Source organism: Schistocerca cancellata, chromosome 4, assembly GCF_023864275.1.
Source record: "Schistocerca cancellata isolate TAMUIC-IGC-003103 chromosome 4, iqSchCanc2.1, whole genome shotgun sequence".
Taxonomy (NCBI): Eukaryota; Metazoa; Arthropoda; class Insecta; order Orthoptera; family Acrididae; genus Schistocerca; species Schistocerca cancellata.
Window position 1 is genome coordinate 286,770,073 of NC_064629.1, and position 20,476 is coordinate 286,790,548.

Consider the following 20,476-nt stretch of genomic DNA (forward strand, 5'->3'; position numbering starts at 1 on the left):
GAACATTGCATTACATCCAAGAAAGTCAACAGATCTCATATGTGCTCCTGGATGATCGTATCTCATTTTTGCACTGTGGAATCATTTATTAAATACAGTTTTCAAATGTCCTAATAACATTGTTTTTGTCTAAATATATATTTTCAAATTTGCAACTTTATTTGGCCAGACACACTATATCCTTGCAGTAGGCTTATTTTGTCCATTGATATCTGATGCTGCTGAACAATGTCAGTGCTACTGAGCCTGCAGCATAAAGAACAAATTTCCTGTGATGTATGTTTAAGAATTTCAACAAACTTGAAATGGCTCTCTGTGAGACCTTCAGTCTTCAGCTTCAAATATTTTTATTGTTAATTTTTGTACTGAAGCTCCTTGATATTTTCTCTCGTTTAAATTATCTGCAAAAATGTTTAATGTTTTTTTCAGTATTGTGTGTATGGTAGCACCCATCACTGTTTGAAGACTTAGCCTTTTAGTAGCCAGTCATCTCAAATGAATTAGTTTTAAAACTCTTCACAGTACAGGTGGGCACACAAGACAAACAGTGGGTCAAAAGCAATCTTAATTACACCATCTGTCATAGCACAGCAGACTGCTGCAGCTTGACATCATTTGTTACAAATTCATGTTATCTGTGATAGTAAGTCAACTGCCAACATATTTTGCTGTGTAATTATCAATTCAACAATGCAAAAAGTTCTAGGATCTCATGACATTTGATTACAATATGTTGCATCTATAGATGTAGTAAAAATGATAAATCCTCAGAGCTATTGTTACCTGAATATTATGTGTCTGTAAGAAGTGTAATGATTAGTCTACCAGATAGTCACATCATGACAGATTTGTGAACACAGTAGATTAATATGCCATTTATTTAATTTAAAAAAAAACAACTGTAGTGACGAAAACAGTACATTTCTCTGTAACACATTTCTGTGATGTTTTCCAATAGACAACCTTTAAAAAATAGGTCACTTTTTGTAGATTAATATGACAGTTGCAAACAAAGAAGATATGTTTGCTACTTATTTTGAAGAGGGTCATCATATTATACTGACCGTGAATACAAATATAAATTTTATATATTCCATTGTCAATGCACATGACAAGTGATAATTGATCTGGATATTACAACAATTCACCGTTACAAATTACAGCATTCCTCTTTGAGGTCCATTTTTGGTAGAAAACAGTTTGCAAATTTAATTAAAAGAAATACATATATATCATAAATCTTATATTTTAACAAGTGAAACAAAGAAGGTACAGCTCTTCCCATGATTAAATACTATAACATTTCTGTTGCACAAATTGTGTTGTACAATAATTTTAATCCTCTTAGTTCATTTATGTCATTTTTTGAGGGACCTCCAACATTCTTATAAAATGTAAGCTTTTGTCTTAGTAGCTATGGAAGGATATGTTCCATGATGTTATCTGTGTTGCAGCAGCTCTTTGCTTGTTCATCATAGCCTGCCACCATACGAGCTCCAAACTTTACATGTACAGGGAGCCTGAAAAAGAGAACACACACTCTTTCCACTTTAGAAGGAGGGAAAAACTTCTATAGTGATCATTTAGCACATTGATTATTACCTCAAAATCAGTGTCCAACAATGAAACATGGCAATGAAAATATTGATGTAAAATGGGATTCCAAAAACATTACACTGCTTGTTGTTACAATTAAAATACCATAAATAATAAATATTTAAATTTTTAGGTGATCTGAGGGTGCACAAATATTAAATATGTTCCCATATTTTTGAAATAAAAAACTAATAATGATCCCAACAATAATGTAAATGGTTACTAAATGCGCAATGGGCTGTTCATTTGCTCAGATTATTTTTAGTTTCACATTTGGTCCATATTCAATTAAAATTGTGGCATTTGAATTACTTATTAATGTTACTTATCATAGTGTTGTACAGAACACCAAAGGGAAATTTTGAATTATTTCTGAATTCTCTTGATACAGTTTTATTTAAATTCATTTCCAAGCAAAAACATATAAATGATATATTATTAGAGGATATTAATGTTAACAATTTACAAGATTCCCAAGAAACCAAATGTTTTCACCATCTGTGAGAATATTATTACATCTGCTGTTGTAAATGGTCTCATCTCTGACCATCTAGGCCAACTATTAGTGATAAAGGGAAATCTTTGTATTAAACCAAAGAAAATTTATGATTACAAAAGAAATCTTTTTTATCAACATTGACAAACTGAGAGAGAGCCTTAGTCATGGAACTTGGCATTTAGTATTACCAGCCCAAAGACTAAATAATAAATGGGATGCCTTCCTAGATACAATACTTTTCATCTAAATAGAACTATTCCTATCAGAAAGATAAATATAAATAAGAATAAGGCACTACAGTCAAGACCCTTAGAATCTGATGATTTTACTAGAGGACTGGAAGAAAAAAATGGAAGACACATATATGATACAAACAGAGACAAAAAACAAAGATCACAGGGATAAATACAAACAGCGTAAGTAATATTCCATAAGCAAGTCACAAGATTGAAGGCTGAAAAGATTAACCAAAAAATACAAAACTGGAACTCAGATTGTATCTCAAATACCTGCTGGTCCATAGTAAATGAAAAAGTCAACAAAATAAAATAAAAAAATAGCATCAACATACATATATTTAATAACAATATTGTCACTAATCCTCAGGAGATAAGTGACATTTTGAATGACAACTTCATAGATATTGTAGAATCTGTTCAAATGGTTCAAATGGCTCTGAGCACTATGGGACTTAACATCTGAGGTCATCAGTCCCCTAGAACTTAGAACTACTTAAACCTAACTAACCTAAGGACATCACACACATCCATGCCCAAGGCAGGATTCGAACCTGCGACCGTAGCAGCTGCGCGGTTCCGGACTGAAGCGCCTAGAACCACTTGTCCACCGTGGCCGGCTGTAGAATCTGTCTTTTGTACTAGAGATAAAGTAAATGTTGGAAATCATGATGAGGTCAAGTCTGAACCTAATTGACTCCCTGAAGTTGAACTCAAAGATTTTTTGTAGTTTGTCAGAGGATGTAAAAACAAAAGAATCTGCTGTCTGAGATGGAATTTCTCCATCTTTACTTAAACAATGATAACATAATCTAGCATATCCTTTGATGCATCTAATAAATAGTGTCTTAAAAAGAGAAATGTTTCCTGATACACTAAAATTAGCCATAGTTAAACCTCTCTACAAAATAGGTGATAAACAACTAGTAGAAAATTACAGACCACTTGATTTAACTTCTGTTTTTAGTAAGTTAATTGAAAAAAATAATTGTAAAATGTATGTTAGAGCATTATGATCAGCACAAACTCCTGGAAGTTTTACAACATGATTTTAGGAGTAGTTGCAGTACCATGACAGCAGTACTACAGATTATGCTGAATGTTCTTGACAAAAACAATGAAGGCATGCAGATAGCTGGAGTTTTCATAGATATATCAAAATGCTTTTGATAGGGTTGATCATGAGATTCTCCTGTCAAAATTGGTCAGAGATGGTCTCAGTGGAAAACTTTTGCATCTTAATACATCCTACTTGAAAAACAGAGAACAGTGTACTGCAGTCACACACAATAAGGGAGAAACATTAAAAATTTAGACATCAAGGATCAGGAATATTGAATTCAGTGTGCCTCAGAGATTGATATTTAGTCCCTTCCTTTTTATATGCTATGCTAATGACTTCCCAAATGCATTTAAAAATGATACCTTCATTACACTGTATGCAGATGACACTTCAGGGCTTTGCTGGGGGAAATGATATGCTTAATCTCAGCATAGAACTAAAAAATTTTATAGATAGGGCAAAGTCAAAGTTTGAGAATGACAATCTAAAAGTCATCTTACAAAAAACAAATATAATTTCCTTCAATGTTGGTGATTTGTAAAATTATAGGGAAAATCTGCAGTGAGTGCATATTCTTAGATATGTACACAGACAACAAACTATTATAGAAACAAGAAATTGGCAATGTGTGTGCAAGACTAACATCTAGCTTATATGTTTCAAGAAGAATAGCTCCATATGTCAACACCCAAACAATGAGGATGATGTGTTTCAGTTTAAGGCATCTCTTTCTTGCATATGATCCTGTATTATATGGTGGAGCTTCCAAAACTCATGTAGACGGAGTATTTAAACTGCAGAAAAGAGCTTTGAAAATATTAGGCAAAAACGATGGTAGAACATCATGCAAAGGATTGTTTATAGATTTTAAAATTATGACTATCTGTTCTATTTATATCAAATGACTATCTATTCTATGTATATCAAACAATGGGAAAACCAGGATGGACTGTAACAATATTGTGAGAAGGAAAGATGCTACTCACCATATAGCAGAGATGCTGAGTCATAGATAGGCACAACAAAAAGACTTTCTCAATTAAATCTATCAGCCATTGGCCTTCGTCAACAATAGACACATCGACAAAGGCCGATGGCTGAAAGATTTAATTGAGAAACTTTTTTTGTTGTGCCTGTCTGTGACTCAGCATCTCCACTATATGATGAGTAGAAACTTTCCTTCTCACAATATTATTCTATGTATATCTTTGAAAAAATAGTATTAGCTGTAGAAGATAAGAAATATAGATTTTGTGAGGCAGAAATTCATGAACATAACACTAGACAAGTACAAAATTATCATATGGTAAACACGAGACAGAAAAAACTTCAAACAGTCTATACATTAAAGGAGAAAAGTTTTTAATGCACTATCTTAGGAACTCGAGTCGTTAACCAGTGAAAAATTCAAAAAATATGTAAAATCATGGCTCATTAAGCAGTGCTACTATATCCCACCACAGAAACTGAAATCTAGTGTATTATTATGTAAAATAATTTATACTTTAGTATCTATTATAAAATAAATTTAGATGGTATACTGTTGTATCTATTGTACTACTATTTGCTATGCAAGTAATTGCATGTTTCATGCAAATAAACTACAAAATTAAATTGCAAAATTAATACACTGTGGGCCATTAAAATTAAAACTCCACAAAGGCTGTATGAAACAAACATCAAATCAGTAAATTACTGCTTGATTCAGTAATATGATTACTTCATTATCATTGTCTTTATGGCCAGGTTACAGCATGATAAAAATTTTGGTCTGATAGTGGGATACGGCTTTAGTTAGTTACTAGTAGACAGTTACAGTAGAAGTCACCCTGTGTTTGTTAAATGTGTTAAAATGTTTATAAGTGTAGTCTGTATGAACTATAGATCCTAGTATAAACAGTGTGCAAGTAAATAAGAGGATAACAATGGTACATGTCATCCATTTCTGAATAAAGCAAAGCAGACCTCACCATTGTCAAAAGTGAGCATGATGCTATTTCTGTTATACTTACTGTGGTCCCTTAGTTGATCAGTTCCAAAGATATTTTAGAGGTTTCTTTACTTTGTCAGTTGAATGGTCTCAAATGATTTGCCAGATTCGCCCTGGAAGAAGAATTAAATTATATCACTTAACACTACATCGCAACAGCACAACAGAAACAATAATGAAGATGGGAAGCTTAATCACATTTATTTAAAAATAATAGATCGGAATAAATAAAAAATGTCACACAAATAATGTAAGATGTAATGGTGATGACTCATCAAATAGTGGAATCACTTCAGAACTGTAGTGTACACACATGTGTGTGCACGCTCTCACATGCACACCCACACACACACACATATATCCACACACACACACACACACACACACACACACACACACACACACACACACATGCACTCACACATGCACATATACACACTTGCAGGACTACATTGTCCCAAATGATTACACTGTGCCAGTGCTGTATCTTAACTAAGGTGAGGCCATGTGTCAGGTGGAGTGCGTAATGGGAGAAGGAAGACAGAGAGCAAGAGGGGAGGTTTGGAAAGGCTGAACAAATGTAGCATCACTGAGCTCATTTTGACCACATGCAAATGGAGTTGTGCACAATCCATAGTGACATGGAGGAGTGGATTTGGATGGGGGAGTGGGAGGGGGGGGGGGGGGGAACAGAATGAGGGATATGGCAGACTGAGTGGGGTTGGGTGTGAGTAAAGGATGAATGAAGTTGTTGTTGTTGTTGTGGTCTTCAGTCCTGAGACTGGTTTGATGCAGCTCTCCATGCTACTCTATCCTGTGCAAGCTTCTTCATCTCCCAGTACCTACTGCAACCTACATCCTTCTGAATCTGCTTAGTGTATTCATCTCTTGGTCTCCCCCTACAATTTTTACCCTCCACGCTGCCCTCCAATACTAAATTAGTGATCCCTTGATGCCTCAGAACATGTCCTACCAACCGATCCCTTCTTCTGGTCAAGTTGTGCCACAAACGTCTCTTCTCCCCAATCCTATTCAATACCTCCTCATTAGTTACGAGATCTACCCATCTAATCTTCAGCATTCTTCTGTAGCACCACATTTCAAAAGCTTCTATTCTCTTCTTGTCCAAACTATTTACCGTCCATGTTTCACTTCCATACATGGCTACACTCCATACAAATACTTTCAGAAATGACTTCCTGACACTTAAATCTATACTCGATGTTAACAAATTTCTCTTCCTCAGAAACGCTTTCCTTGCCATTGCCAGTCTACATTTTATATCCTCTCTACTTCGACCATAATCAGTTATTTTGCTCCCCAAATAGCAAAACTCCTTTACTACTTTAAGTGTCTCATTTCCTAATCTAATACCCTCAACATCACCTGACTTAATTCGACTACATTCCATTATCCTCGTTTTGCTTTTGTTGATGTTCATCTTATATCCTCCCTTCAAGACACCATCCATTCCGTTCAACTGCTCTTCCAAGTCCTTTGCTGTCTCTGACAGAATTACAATGTCATCGGCGAACCTCAAAGTTTTTATTTCTTCTCCATGGAATATTAATTCCTACTCCAAATTTTTCTTTTGTTTCCTTCACTGCTTGCTCAATATACAGATTGAATAACATCGGGGATAGGCTACAACCCTGTCTCACTCCCTTCCCAACCACTGCTTCCTTTTCATGCCCCTCGACTCTTATAACTGCCATCTGGTTTCTGTACAAATTGTAAATAGCCTTTCGCTCCCTGTATTTTACCCCTGCCACCTTTAGAATTTGAAAGAGAGTATTCTAGTCAACATTGTCAAAAGCTTTCTCTAAGTCTACAAATGCTAGAAACGTAGGTTTGCCTTTCCTTAATCTTTCTTCTAAGATAAGTCGTAAGGTCAGTATTGCCTCATGTGTTCCAGTATGTCTACGGAATCCAAACTGATCTTCCCCGAGGTCGGCTTCTACTAGTTTTTCCATTCGTCTGTAAAGAATTTGTGTCAGTACTTTGCAGCTGTGGCTTATTAAACTGATTGTTCGGTAATTTTCACATCTGTCAACACCTGCTTTCTTTGGGATTGGAATTAATATATTCTTCTTGAAGTCTGAGGGTATTTCGCCTGTTTCATACATCTTGCTCACCAGATGGTAGAGTTTTGTCAGGACTGGCTCTCCCAAGGCCGTCAGTAGTTCCAATGGAATGTTGTCTACTCCGGGGGCCTTGTTTCAACTCAGGTCTTTCAGTGCTCTGTCAAACTCTTCACGCAGTATTGTATCTCCCATTTCATCTTCATCTACATCCTCTTCCATTTCCATAATATTGTCCTCAAGTGCATCGCCCTTGTATAGACCCTCTATATACTCCTTCCACCTTTCTGCTTTCCCTTCTTTGCTTAGAACTGGGTTTCCATCTGAGCCCTTGATGTTCATACAAGTGGTTCTCTTATCTCCAAAGGTCTCTTTAATTTTCCTGTAGGCAGTTAGGGTCATGGAATTGCGATGGAGGTGGATATGAGGTATGGGTTAGTGGAAATTGAAGCCATGTGGATTATGGGGTAGACGAAAATTCCCATCTATACAACAAAGCCCTGGCAGAGGATATGATCAAGTTTTTACAGTCTGGAATGGTACTGGGTGATGAGTGGGGTGCTCTTTGGCATCTGGTCCCTGGTTTGGTTGGAGGATTAGAGTCATGTGTCAACATAGAAAGTAAGTTCAAAAAATGGTTCAAATGGCTCTGAGCACTATGGGACTTAACTTCTGAGGTCATCAGTCCCATAGAACTTAGAACTACTTAAACTGAACTAACCTAAGGACATCACACACATCCATGCCCGAGGCAGGATTCAAACCTGCGACCGTAGCGGTCACACGGTTCCAGACTGTAGTGCCTAGAATCGCTTGACCACCTGGCCGGCGAAAGTAAGTCCATTTATGGTCTATATTTAAGGAATAATGCCTGTCTCCAAAGGCCTTAGTAAGACCTTCAGCATAGCAGTAAATGGAGTGCTCATTACTGCAGATGCACCATCTACAGCTGGCCAGACTATGTAGGATAGACTTTTTGTGTGGAAAGAATTGTTTAGGAAACAGCTAGTACCACGAGAGGACGAAAATTGTAATTGGATGCTTCTATCAGCCACCAGACTCACCTCCTGATGCAAACCAAACTTTAGAGAAACCATCAGTTTGCTTGTACATAAATTCCCCAATAATGCTGTGATCATCAGTGGAGACTTATGTCACAAAATGATCAATTTGGAAAATTACAGTTTTAGTAGTGATGGGCCAAAAGACATCCTGCAAAACATTACTAAATGCCTTCACTGAAAACAACCTAGAACAGTTGGTTCAGAACCACACTCATGATAGGAAATATAATAGATCCAATGACAATAAACAGACGTGAACTCTCTGAGGATTTTCACATTGAAACTGGTATCAGTGACCATGACACAGCTGTGGCAACAATGAGTAACAAAATACAAAGGACAATAAAACAGACAGAAGGATATATATGTGCAGTAAACTAGATAAACAAAGTGGGAGCCTCATATCTCAATAAATAATTTGAAAATTTTAGCCCAGGATAGGAGCATATGGTGGAACTATGGCTCATGTTTAAAAGAATAGTTGCAGATGCATAGCCCATGGGAAGTCCTATCAGAATCTATACAGAACTTGCAGCTGGCCCCTCAAACAAAAAACTGTGCCCAGATGTTGGAAGAAAGCACAGGTCACACCCATTTACATTAGGGATGGTAGAAGTGATCCACAAAACTACCATCCAATGTCCATGATATCAATTTGTTATAGATTACAACATATTCTGAGCTCAAAAATAATGATATATCTCAAGCAGAATGACCTCCTCCATGCCAGTCAGCATGGATTCTGAAAACATCAATCATGTGACACCCAACTCGCAGTCAGATAGGCAGTCAGATAGCTGCACTATTTCTTGATTTCCTGAAAGCACTTGAATCAGTACTACATCTATACCAATTATCAAAAGTATAATCATATAGTATATCAAGCAAAATTTGTGACTGTATTGGAAATTTTTGGTAGGGATGACACAGCAAGTTATCTCAGATTGAGAGTCATCGACAGATGTAGAAATAATGTTGAGTGGGCATCACGGAAGTGTGTTTGAACCCTTGCAGATAATATTAATAGTAACCTCAGACTTTCTGCAGATGATGCAGTTATCTATAATGAAGTACTCCCTGAAAGAAGCTGCATAAATATTTAGTCAAATTTTGATAAGATTTTAAAGTGGAGCAAAGATTGGCAACGTGCTTTAAATGTCCACAAATGTAAAATTATACGTTGTAAAAGAAATAAAAAAAGTAGTATCCTATGACTATAATATCAGTGAGTTACAGATGGATTTGATGAACTCATAGAAATCCCCTGTTGTAACATTTTGTAAAGATATAAAGTGGAATAATCACATAGGCTCAGATGTGGATACAGCAAGTCATAGACTTTGGTTAATTGGTAGAGTAATGAGGAAATGAAATCAGTCTACAAAGGAGAATGCTTACAAACCACTTGTGTACCTAACCTACCCTAGAATATTGATCAAGTATGTGAGACCCATACCAAATATGACTAAAAGGGAATATTGAAAGTATACTGAGAAGGGCAGCACAAATGGCCACAGGTTTGTATGATCCATGGAAGAGTGTCACAGAGATGCTGAAGAAAGTGAATTGGCAGACTCTTGAAGATAGACATAAACTATCCTGTGAAATTCTACTTACAAAGTTTCAAGAACCAGCTTTAAATGATGATTCAAGGAATATACTATAAGCCCTATGTATTGACCCCATGAGGATGAGATTACATTAATTACAGCATGCATGGAGGTGATTAAAAAATCATTCTTCCCATGCTCCATATGTGAATGGAATGGGAAAAACTCTGAAACTGGTACAGCAGGACATATTTTCTGAGTGCACTTTACAGTGGTTTGCAGAGCACAAATGGGTGGATGGCAGGTATCAAAATGCAGTTACTGTTGATTGTTAGTGCACTAGGTATGAACAGAGGTTTAAATGAGTCACCAGATAGGTGGATGTTAACATCCAAGAAGGTAGCATGCTGGACTGAGGCATACAAGGTGAGGCAGATGGGAGCGAAGGTGTTGAGGTTGTGGAGGAATGAGGAAATAGTGGCTTGTGTAGCTTGGCCCTGGGTACAGATTGTGAAGATGTCATAAACAAACCTGAACCGTACAAGGGGCTAGGGAGTTTATGAGGGTAGGAAGGTTTCCTCTAGATGATCTGAAAACAGGATGGCAGAGGGTGCCCATGGATGTGTGTCTGATTTGTTTGTATATCTTAGCCGCAAAGAAGTAGTAACTATGCATTCACTTTCTTCTCCACCATGTATCTTCACAGTTTGAGGAGATTATCAGTCAAAGTATTTGTGAACCACGTACCGTCCAAAAGTGTTGATGATAGAGAAACACATAAAAATGCCAATGGTAGATGCTGCACCATACTACCATCTCCTGAAGCCAAATGGGAGAGAATAATTATGCTAACTTTTGGAAAAAGAGAAGCAAAAGGAAGGACTGTCATGACTTGCAGAAAATATAATTTGGTTTTGCTTTGAGATCAACTGAAGCCCAATCTGTTAGCAATGAAAATTATGACATTATGTCTCCTATATAGTTTACTGAGTCCTAAAAAGAAGATCGCTCCTATCTCCTGGAAGAACTCACCACTAGACAAGCAAACTTCATGAAGAAGAGTCTGAAGACATTTATTGAGTAAAAGTAATAAACTGAAACAAGAAACTTACTTGGCAAAATTATATCAAAATAAATAATGCTGAAGGTTAGAGACATGGTCCCATCTTGGCTGTTACTGCTTGATTTGCTAGTATTTTTATTTCTTGCATTTTACATGACTGACCAATTTTAGCCTTTACTTCTCAAGTGCTATTGCAATCACTGTAATGCATTTCTGAACAATGTAATACTCCAGGTTACCTTCAAATACAAAGGAGCTGTTAATATGAGTGGTTATGTACTGCTGTAGTGAGTTGTGTGGGTAAGTTGTGAGATCCACAAAAATGGTGAGCAGTGTGACAAGAGATGAGAATGATTCTCAATTTCAAGACTCATTATTTGTTTGAGATTACTGCCATTACTGACACTTGTCTTGTAGCCAGACATCAGAGTCTGTGTACATTCCTATGGTTGTTGGTAGTTAGAGGCAGGTTTCTCCTTCAGAAACCGCTGAAAAGGGAGCAACTAGTGCTAAATTAACTGTATGTTGGTGGGGAAGATAGAAATCACAGTTTTTAAAAATTTCCCTACAAGCCTTGGCTAAAATCACTTGAAAATTAAGAAATATGTCAGTATAACCATAAAAAGGAGTCTAAAACTAGGTGACAACAGGATTGGAGTTCTAGAGAAATGTTTCACAGAAGTGTATCAATGTTGTAAAAGTTGATTGTGTAACTTATTAATTGATTAAAATAGAGACTGAGTATTCACAGGATAAGTATTGAATTGTAAATCAGGCAATGTGTAACTAAATTCACATGTTGAGAAATTATGTCTGTTTTCTTCCTTTCACGTGTGCTAGTAAATAGCAACTGACAAAATCAAATGAATGCTGTGATATGAATGCAAGAGTAATGTGAGTCCAGCTCACTATGAAGGACTGACAGAAATTACCATGTCACTGACAAGCAAAAGAAAGTGATTACCACAATTTTCTGCATCTGTTTGGTTTGAGTTAGGTGAGTGGTTTCTTTTCTTTTTGAATGAAAATGTAATTAATAGTGACCATGATGGTCTAGTGGGTAGAACTTTGGCCTTGGAGGTCCTGGTTTCAATCACAGATAATAACTATGTTTAATTTACTTTTTATGGTTACCCTTACCTTGATTATTTCACATATGGATTCCGTGATTACCTCGCTAAGTGTTATCGAATTTGTTACAGCAGTAAATATTCACTTCATTGGTGTTTATCTCCTCCTTGCAGTATATATATTCCAATATGAAATGGGTGTCTCACTAACATTTACATCTGGTTGTTTCCACATTCACCTTCCTAATATTTTGAGGTAAAATTATTACCTTTAATAAGTGATACTAAATCTGGGACCTTACTATGGATGCACCTGCAGGTTACTAATTTCACGTTAACATTTTCTCTTTTTAATCTGCAAAGACAAAAGTTATTCTCTGAGAATAATGTTGTCTAATCTATATTGATTTTTGACAAGCAATTCATCATTGACCCTGAGGAGGAGTTTCTTTAACACATCTACTCTTCTATCCAAGTAGCCACTTCTTATGTGTAGTGTGTCCCTGTTTACTGACAGGGACCCTAAAATTCTCCACCTAATAGTGAAGGTCAAGAAATTCACATCTGAAATCAAGACAGAATTATCTGAGACTCTAATTTATATCTTCCACTTGCTCCAAACCAAAAGACCATGGCAGTTTCTAGGTATATTGCTGCAAATAGCAAGCCACACCTCCACCTTGGGGGTGAAGCTAGTTGCCTTTGCCAATTCAGCCAAACATCTAAAAGAACCAACGATGGCCTCAGAACTCATACAGAAAGCATCATCTGTGCTGACATGAGCAACTATTTGCAGTCAGTTGCACCCAAAGAGTTCAACAGCCATGAACAGAGTCACCTCCATATCTCAGATGAGACTGTCTTGAGTGAGCATGCCAAGAGCATTCTGGCCTTCATTCCTTATCTGCAGGCTATTTTCCTGAGAGGCTCTATCAGTCCCCTAATGTTGGCACTCTCACTGACCATCAAATCCATCTTAACATCTGTGAATGTCCAGCCTTGACACCAAAATCAGCCACTGATGCAACAGATAAAGCATCCTGTCCTGGTCCAGATGTATTACCAACACTAGGCAGCATCTCATACCTGCAGCTGTTGTATAAAGGGGAAACCATCCAGTCAGTTCCTACATTTGGCCATAGAGCTCTTTATATAAACACATGGTCAACATTCAGCTGTGCTGATATCAATCTCATGCTGGCAGTCACATATTTCCATAAATTGTGCTATTATCATTGATTTTAATCTCACAGTGTTATTAATATTTACTGTCATTATAGCAGTTACGCAGATAGTTAATTTTGAGAAACTGGGTGTGTCAGACAACTTACCATGCCACCTATCATTTTCATGCTCCTAATACGATTTAGTATTCCAAGACTTCGAGGTTGTGTGAACTGTATTTCTTCCTCTTCACCATCATCCAGTGCACAGCTTTCTGCTGGGGCAAGTTCATTGTCTCCGTCACCATCTCTGCCACCTGATGACTGTTTTAGCTTCATATACTTATATTCCAGATTCTGTGTCTTCTTCCAGAAGTAAATCATAAGACCACATAGAAACAAAGCCAGAGCTATAGTTACTGCAATCACAACCTGTAACAAATAAAGACAGAACAAAATTTATATTTGTGCACGGTGTATAAATTGAGTTAGTTGAATCTATTACTAGTCTTTTTTTCTTCTACATTTTATATTATATCTATATTTTGGTCATTATAGATGATTCACTGCCTCTGTTTTGACATGTTAGAGGAATCTTTCATTCACATGAAATGTTTTAGTGAAACAATGAAGATCTTAAAACAACTATCAATTGATAGAATTTCCACTTGTTTCTTACCAAATATGTGCTGCATGTTCAATCAATGTGCCGTCTTGTTAAATATATTCTACTTTGTCTCTCTCTCTCTCTCTCTCTCTCTCTCTCTCTCTCTCTCTCTCTCTCTCTCTCTCTCTGTGTGTGTGTGTGTGTGTGTGTGTGTGTGAGTGTGTGTCTGTGGTGTGTGTGTGTGTGTGTGTGTGTGTGAGTGTGTGTGTGTGTGTAGTGGAGTGTACTATAGTGTAGTGTCATGTTTGTGCTGGAGATGGGGAGAGAAGGAAGAGGGTGAAGCATGGTGCTGGCATATACCCTTCTCCTCTTGAAGAGCACCAAGGAGCTACCAAGCTTAACGTTCCCATCCAATGAACATATCACCATCAACAGTGTCAGATGTCCTCACTTCATGAGACACTGTGGTGATGGTTGGAACTGAATCCAGGACATTGGTGAAAAGACTGTTGACCGGGGACTTTTTGGCCACCAACCCTCCTGTCCCCTCTGCCATAAAAGCAAAGGCAAAATTGTCAACAGTGCACAGCATACCTAGACAGTCACCCATAGAAGTACTGGCCACATGTTTGGCTGTCGATCAGTGAAATGAGTGAAACCAATCTTCACCTCTATGAATCTGGTTTTCCTTTGCACTGTGTCGGATTCAATTACTGTGGAAGCTGAGAGTAAGGGTGGCCAACATCTGGGTTCACAATATTTTGCACCAGGAAGAGAGAGCATAACTTAATGCAAAGGACTATCTCTAACCAAGACTTAACCCTTTAAGCATTATAAGCAGTAATACAAACTACTTCATTCTGTCATCAAAAGGGAAAAATTATATACTATACACAAAAAATTCAAAATTCCAAGAACAAAGCAAAGCCGATTCAGAGCATTCTGGATATGAACTGAATAAAGTCAGTAAGGCAAATGATATTCATCTCCCTAATGACAGCAGCAGTGAAGCAGATAATGTTAAATTCAAATCATTGATCGATACATAAGAATTTCATATTATTGTACAAAATTCAATAACAAGCAGACATCAGGCAGTAAACTGCAAAATCCTCACATATTCACAAACAAGATAAAATAATAGGTTACCAGCCTCTCTTTTTATAATACATCAGAATATTTTGAACTGTGGATGAAAATATGCTTAACTATAATGAATGTATTAAACAGCTCTTGACTTGGCCAGTATTTATACAGATGATAGTATTACTGTACAGGTACATAAATTCTTTATTTAAACTATAAGATAAAAACAGCAGCTGAGTATTTTAAGAGAAGGATAAGTATCTTTTTTTCACCACACAAGTTGATTTTCTCCTAATATATGTATGGATAACCATATATAAAGTAAATATAATAGAGGGAAACATTCCTCGTGGGAAAAATATATCTAAAAACAAAGATGATGTAACTTACCAAATGAAAGCGTTGGTATGTTGATAGACACACAAATAAACACAAACACACACACAAAATTCAAGCTTTTGCAACCCACGGTTGCTTCATCAGGAAAGAGGGAAGGAGAGGGAAAAGCAAAAGGATGTGGGTTTTAAGGGAGAGGATAAGGAGTCATTCCAATCCCGGGAGCAGAAAGACTTACCTTAGGGGGGAAAAAAGGACAGGTATACACTCGCACACACACATATATCCATCCGCACATATAAAGACACAAGCAGACATTTGTCTGTGTGTTTGTGTTTGTTTGTGTGTCTATCAACATACCAATGCTTTTGTTTGGTAAGTTACATCATCTTTGTTTTTAGACATATATAAAGTAATCTAGATGAAATTCCCAAAGGTATCAGTGTGAGTACATGAGGGGCAGTGAAATGAAAGCTTAACATCTGCCACACTGGGACTATGGAATGGTTCCATTCAAAAGTATAACCACAGGTGTTAATACATTTATTCCACAGGAAGGCAAATCATTTTTTGTCTCATAGAATGCAGTTGACCACTGGCAGGTCCACAAAAATACCCACTCTTGCACTTCCTTGTCCAACTGAAACTGACTTCAACACATGTATTTATTAAAGTTACCAAATATATGAAAATCTCGTGGTGAAAGATATGGGCTGTACATAGGATGCTGCAGTGTTTCCCAAGCAAAGTACTGAAGTCTAACCTTTGTTCAATTGGCAGTGTGTGGGCAGGAATTATTGTGAAACAGGACGATTCTGTACAACAGCTTTCAAATGGCTCTGAGCACTATGGGACTTAACATCTGAGGTCATCTGTCCCCTAGAACTTAGAACTACTTAAACCTAACTAACCTAAGGACATCACGCACATCCATGCCCAAAGCAGGATTCGAACCTGCGACCGTAGAGGTTGTGCGGCTCCAGACTGTAGCGCCTAGAACCACTCAGCCACCCCGGCCGGCTACAACAGCTTTACTGAGTGTTTTGCCTTTATGGTATATTGTCATTTCTGGAAAGTATCTTCATAGCACTGGACACTGTTGTGGGTCCACGCTTGAGAAACTGGACGAGCAGTGAGACCCTTCAGTTGAAGAAGAAGGTCATTGTGACCTTACCGGAACTTGTGTGAACTGTTGGCTTGGCTAGTTGTCCTCAGGCTATTAGAATGCTGTCACACAGAATCATTCTGATGCAGGATGATGCCCACCAACACTCTGCCAACTGGATGAAGACTATGCTTCAGTGATTGGGTTGGGAAGCATTGCAGCACCTCCGTACAGCCCAGCTCTTTCACTGTGTAATTTCCATGTCTTTGGGGACCTGAAGAAAGCCACACTTGGCTGTCAGTTTCAATTGGATGAGGAATTGCAAGAGTGAGTGCAGTTGTGGATCCATCAGCAGCCGACTGCATTCTATGAAACAGGAATTGAACATTTTATCTCCCAGTGGGATAAATGTCTTAACTTGTGTGGTGATTAATTTTGAATGGAACCATTCCATGAGCCCATTGTGATGGGTGTTTGGTTTTCATTTACCCATCCCTTATATTAGCACTAGTCATATTTGACTGCCCCTTATATTGGCACTAGTCATAGCATAGCTTGCCTCATTCCATATCACTGAGGCCTCTCCTTCTTGATGGGGTTTACAGAGCATGTTGTCTGAATGAAAGAATGAATGTCAAGGTACAATTTATATTTGACCTCATATGACACAAATATTAAAACATAATTATTAAATGTTATTAGATACCAGTGTCTTTGAATACACACATTTTCTCTCTCTCTCTCTCTCTCTCTCTCTCTCTCTCTCTCTCTCTCTCTCTCTATCCCTTTCTTCCCAGACACAATAAATGATAACAGCACAGGCCATGATAAAAACTAACCTATTACACTCCCAGCAGGCAAGATATGAAGAATTATTTAAGATGTTATGGTAGTAAATGAAATCTAATAGTTCATAGTTTCTTATAACAAGAGCAGGAAATTAATATTCCATTCCACATATTGATGTAACATTGTTTTGAATTATGTAAAAATGAGGAAAATTTCACTGCTGCAGAAAGCACTGTCTTGAGTGCTAATCTTTATCGTCTAATACACCTACCTGCAATTAATGCCTAACCTACAGACCACTGTCAAGTATTGTGTTAAATGAGTGGCCCACCTTGCTCTGTGTATAATATTTCTGGATTACTTGTGGTAATGACTCTAGTTACACAAATTTTCGCATCACCAAGTCATACTAAATAAATTGTAAAAATTATTCGGGCTGTAATATTTGACTTTTAAGGTTCTCCACAAATCTGGTTACTGTAATAGCAAAACTGCAACATGTTAATTCATTTCACTAAGAAAAAATTATTTAGTGCCAGTTGTCTATATGATTTTAGTAGGCTATGTTAAAATATGACAAAAGTGAAGTGTTGCTTTCCATTCATTCTTTCCTTGCTCCTTACTCATAAACCTGCTGTTCTGCATTTATTTCTCACTATACCAGTTTGAGAAATTACTGAATTTGACAAAAGCTATGACAATATTCTTGGATCATTTCTTATAGGCTACTGTTAACTAGAGTGTGAATTACACTGTTAGCTATGTTGCCTTTGAGAGACACAAAGTAACATATCACAGCATACTTTAGAGTGGTGTTTTAGTGCAAAGAATACTGCTACACAGCATGTTGACCAAAGTACACCAACTCTTTGTAATATTGCTTTCTCAGATTGAGGTTCATTGTGTTTCACATTAATAGATTTTTTGGTTCATTTTTGTAGATGAGACCTGTTTGATAGCTTCACATACAATTTGTTCCTAATGTTGCAACAGACTGAGCACTTCATTATAGGTGTGCAAACAGTAATTTATCTGTAATACATAAGCTGCATAAACAATCTGACAAGTTGCAGCTTTTTCCATCCAATTTAGAGGCTTACCAAGGGACTTTTTAAGCTCTTGTTAGTTAGACAACTGTCTGCAACTGAATTACTCAAGCAGACTGATTTGCCATGTGCTGATTATTCCTGAACTGCTGACTACAATGTTTAATGTTTTGTACTTCTGCATAACTTATTATGTAAATGATGCAGAATGTTCAATATTTCCTTTTTTCTGCTAGTACAATAATTCACCTATACATTATCTTCAAAGCTAAAATGTTTGTGCATCATAAAAGTTACTGGAAGAGTATGAACAACTTTCATAGACATAAACAAAATAAATAGTACCAAAGCCACAAAGTTAAGGTGTGAGAATTCTTTCAATTGAAATAGAAACAATTCTGTATTTATAATAGACAGTTACTTACAGTTTTTATTTAACTGTGATATTGCAGTGCCTGTGTAATTCAGAATTATGGTGCAATGTTCTGTTGGGCATATATGCATGTCAAAAGGAACATTGTATCATAATTATGAACAACACAAGTATTACAATATTGTATTTCCAACACTGGGCAAGCAACTTTCAATTAAAACATCTTCCCTGTACAACAATATACATCTTGAATGCATGAGTGCAGGATGTGGACACATGGTTGACAACATATTAAAGTTTGGATATGGCTATGTGCCATGTTTGGATAGCCTAACGGTAAGGTGACCACTTGCAATAAGCAGGACATCTGGATCTGTGTCCTGGTTCAGCACACGTTTTCACATTGTCATCATTCCATTATAGAGCTGACGCCTGTCCATATTTGTAACTGTGAATACATTTCTTCATTTGGCACAATGAATGCTAATTTTTCATTTTTTCATGCTCAAAATGTATATTATGTATCCTGAAACATCCACCGAGTGAGGTGGCACAGTGGTTAGCACACTGGGCTCAGTTTCGGGAGGATTACAGCTCAAACCTGTGTCTGGCCATCCAGATTTAGGTTTTTCTGTGATTTCCCTAAATTGCTGCTGACAAATGCCAAGATGATTCCTTTGAAAGGGCACAGCCAATTTCCTTACCCATCATTGACACAATCTGAGCTTGTGCTCCATCTCAAAAGACCTTGATGCTGAAAGGACAATAAACCCAATCTTCCTTCCTGAAACATCAGTGTACTACTTTATCTGGAGTGAGAGTGTGAAAAAGCAAATACTGTTCATGTTCACTACATGTCTTTTCCATCTTTTTATGGTTAGATGCTTCATGTCAGTTTGACAAATTTAGAAGCCCAACAGCATTTAGTTTGTTTTCAAGTATATTCTTGCTTTTTCTTAAATAATATTTTAAGATGGATCACATGAGTAATTTTCTCTTTACAGTTGGTGAAGATCAGAAATTTTTGTTTCGTTGGTAAGTCATGTAACAGGGTACAAAATATTATACACACATCAAAAAAGGTTTTGCATCACACCAGTTCCCAGAACTCCTGAAGATAGATGTTGGCTGTATCACAGACACAGTTCCTTTCACTGTTCAGAGATGTCACTAAACCTTCCCAAGGATGTAAACAACTATGCATGAGCAACACCTATTAGATGGAGGGGGTCCGACAGCGATCAGTTCCAGTCATTCCACCCAGAAGGAGGTACACAGCTCATGTTGTCTGTAGTTCAACCATGCCTAGACGGTCAGTACCATGGTTCAATTGTGTCGGCATTGTTACTTTGTGCCAGGAAAGGCTCTCCACAAGGGAAGTGTCCAGGCATCTCGGAGTGAACCAAAGTGATGTTTGGACATGGAGGAGAAACATAGAGACAGGAAATGCCTCGCTCAGGCCACCCAAGGGCAGTGGTTGACCTCTACCTATGGATAATGGCTCGGAAGAACCCTGACAGCAACGCCACCATGTTGAATAATGCTTTTTGAGTAGCCACAGGACGTCGTGTTATGACTCAAACTGTGCTCAATAGGCTGCAGGATGCACAACCTCACTCCCGACATCCATGGCGAGGTCCACCTTTGCAACCATGACACCATGCAGCGCGGTACAGATAGGCCCAACAACATGCTGAATGGACCGCTCAGGATTGGCGTCTAGTTCTCTTCACCGATGAGTGTCGCATATGCCTTCAAC

General features: G+C 37.4%; 1 protein-coding gene across 1 annotated transcript in view; it reads right to left on the minus strand.

Moving 5' to 3' along the window:
• Positions 1 to 875: 875 nt before the first annotated feature.
• Positions 876 to 20,476, minus strand: part of LOC126183642 (endosome/lysosome-associated apoptosis and autophagy regulator family member 2-like) — a 244,048-nt gene continuing 224,447 nt past the window's right edge. The window contains exons 15-17 of the mRNA XM_049925783.1: positions 13,544 to 13,807; positions 5,407 to 5,497; positions 876 to 1,520 (exon numbers count right to left, since the gene is read on the minus strand). Coding sequence (XP_049781740.1) covers positions 5,453 to 5,497; positions 13,544 to 13,807 — 309 coding nt within the window. The 3' untranslated portion in view covers positions 876 to 1,520; positions 5,407 to 5,452. The remainder of the gene's footprint in view (positions 1,521 to 5,406; positions 5,498 to 13,543; positions 13,808 to 20,476) is intronic.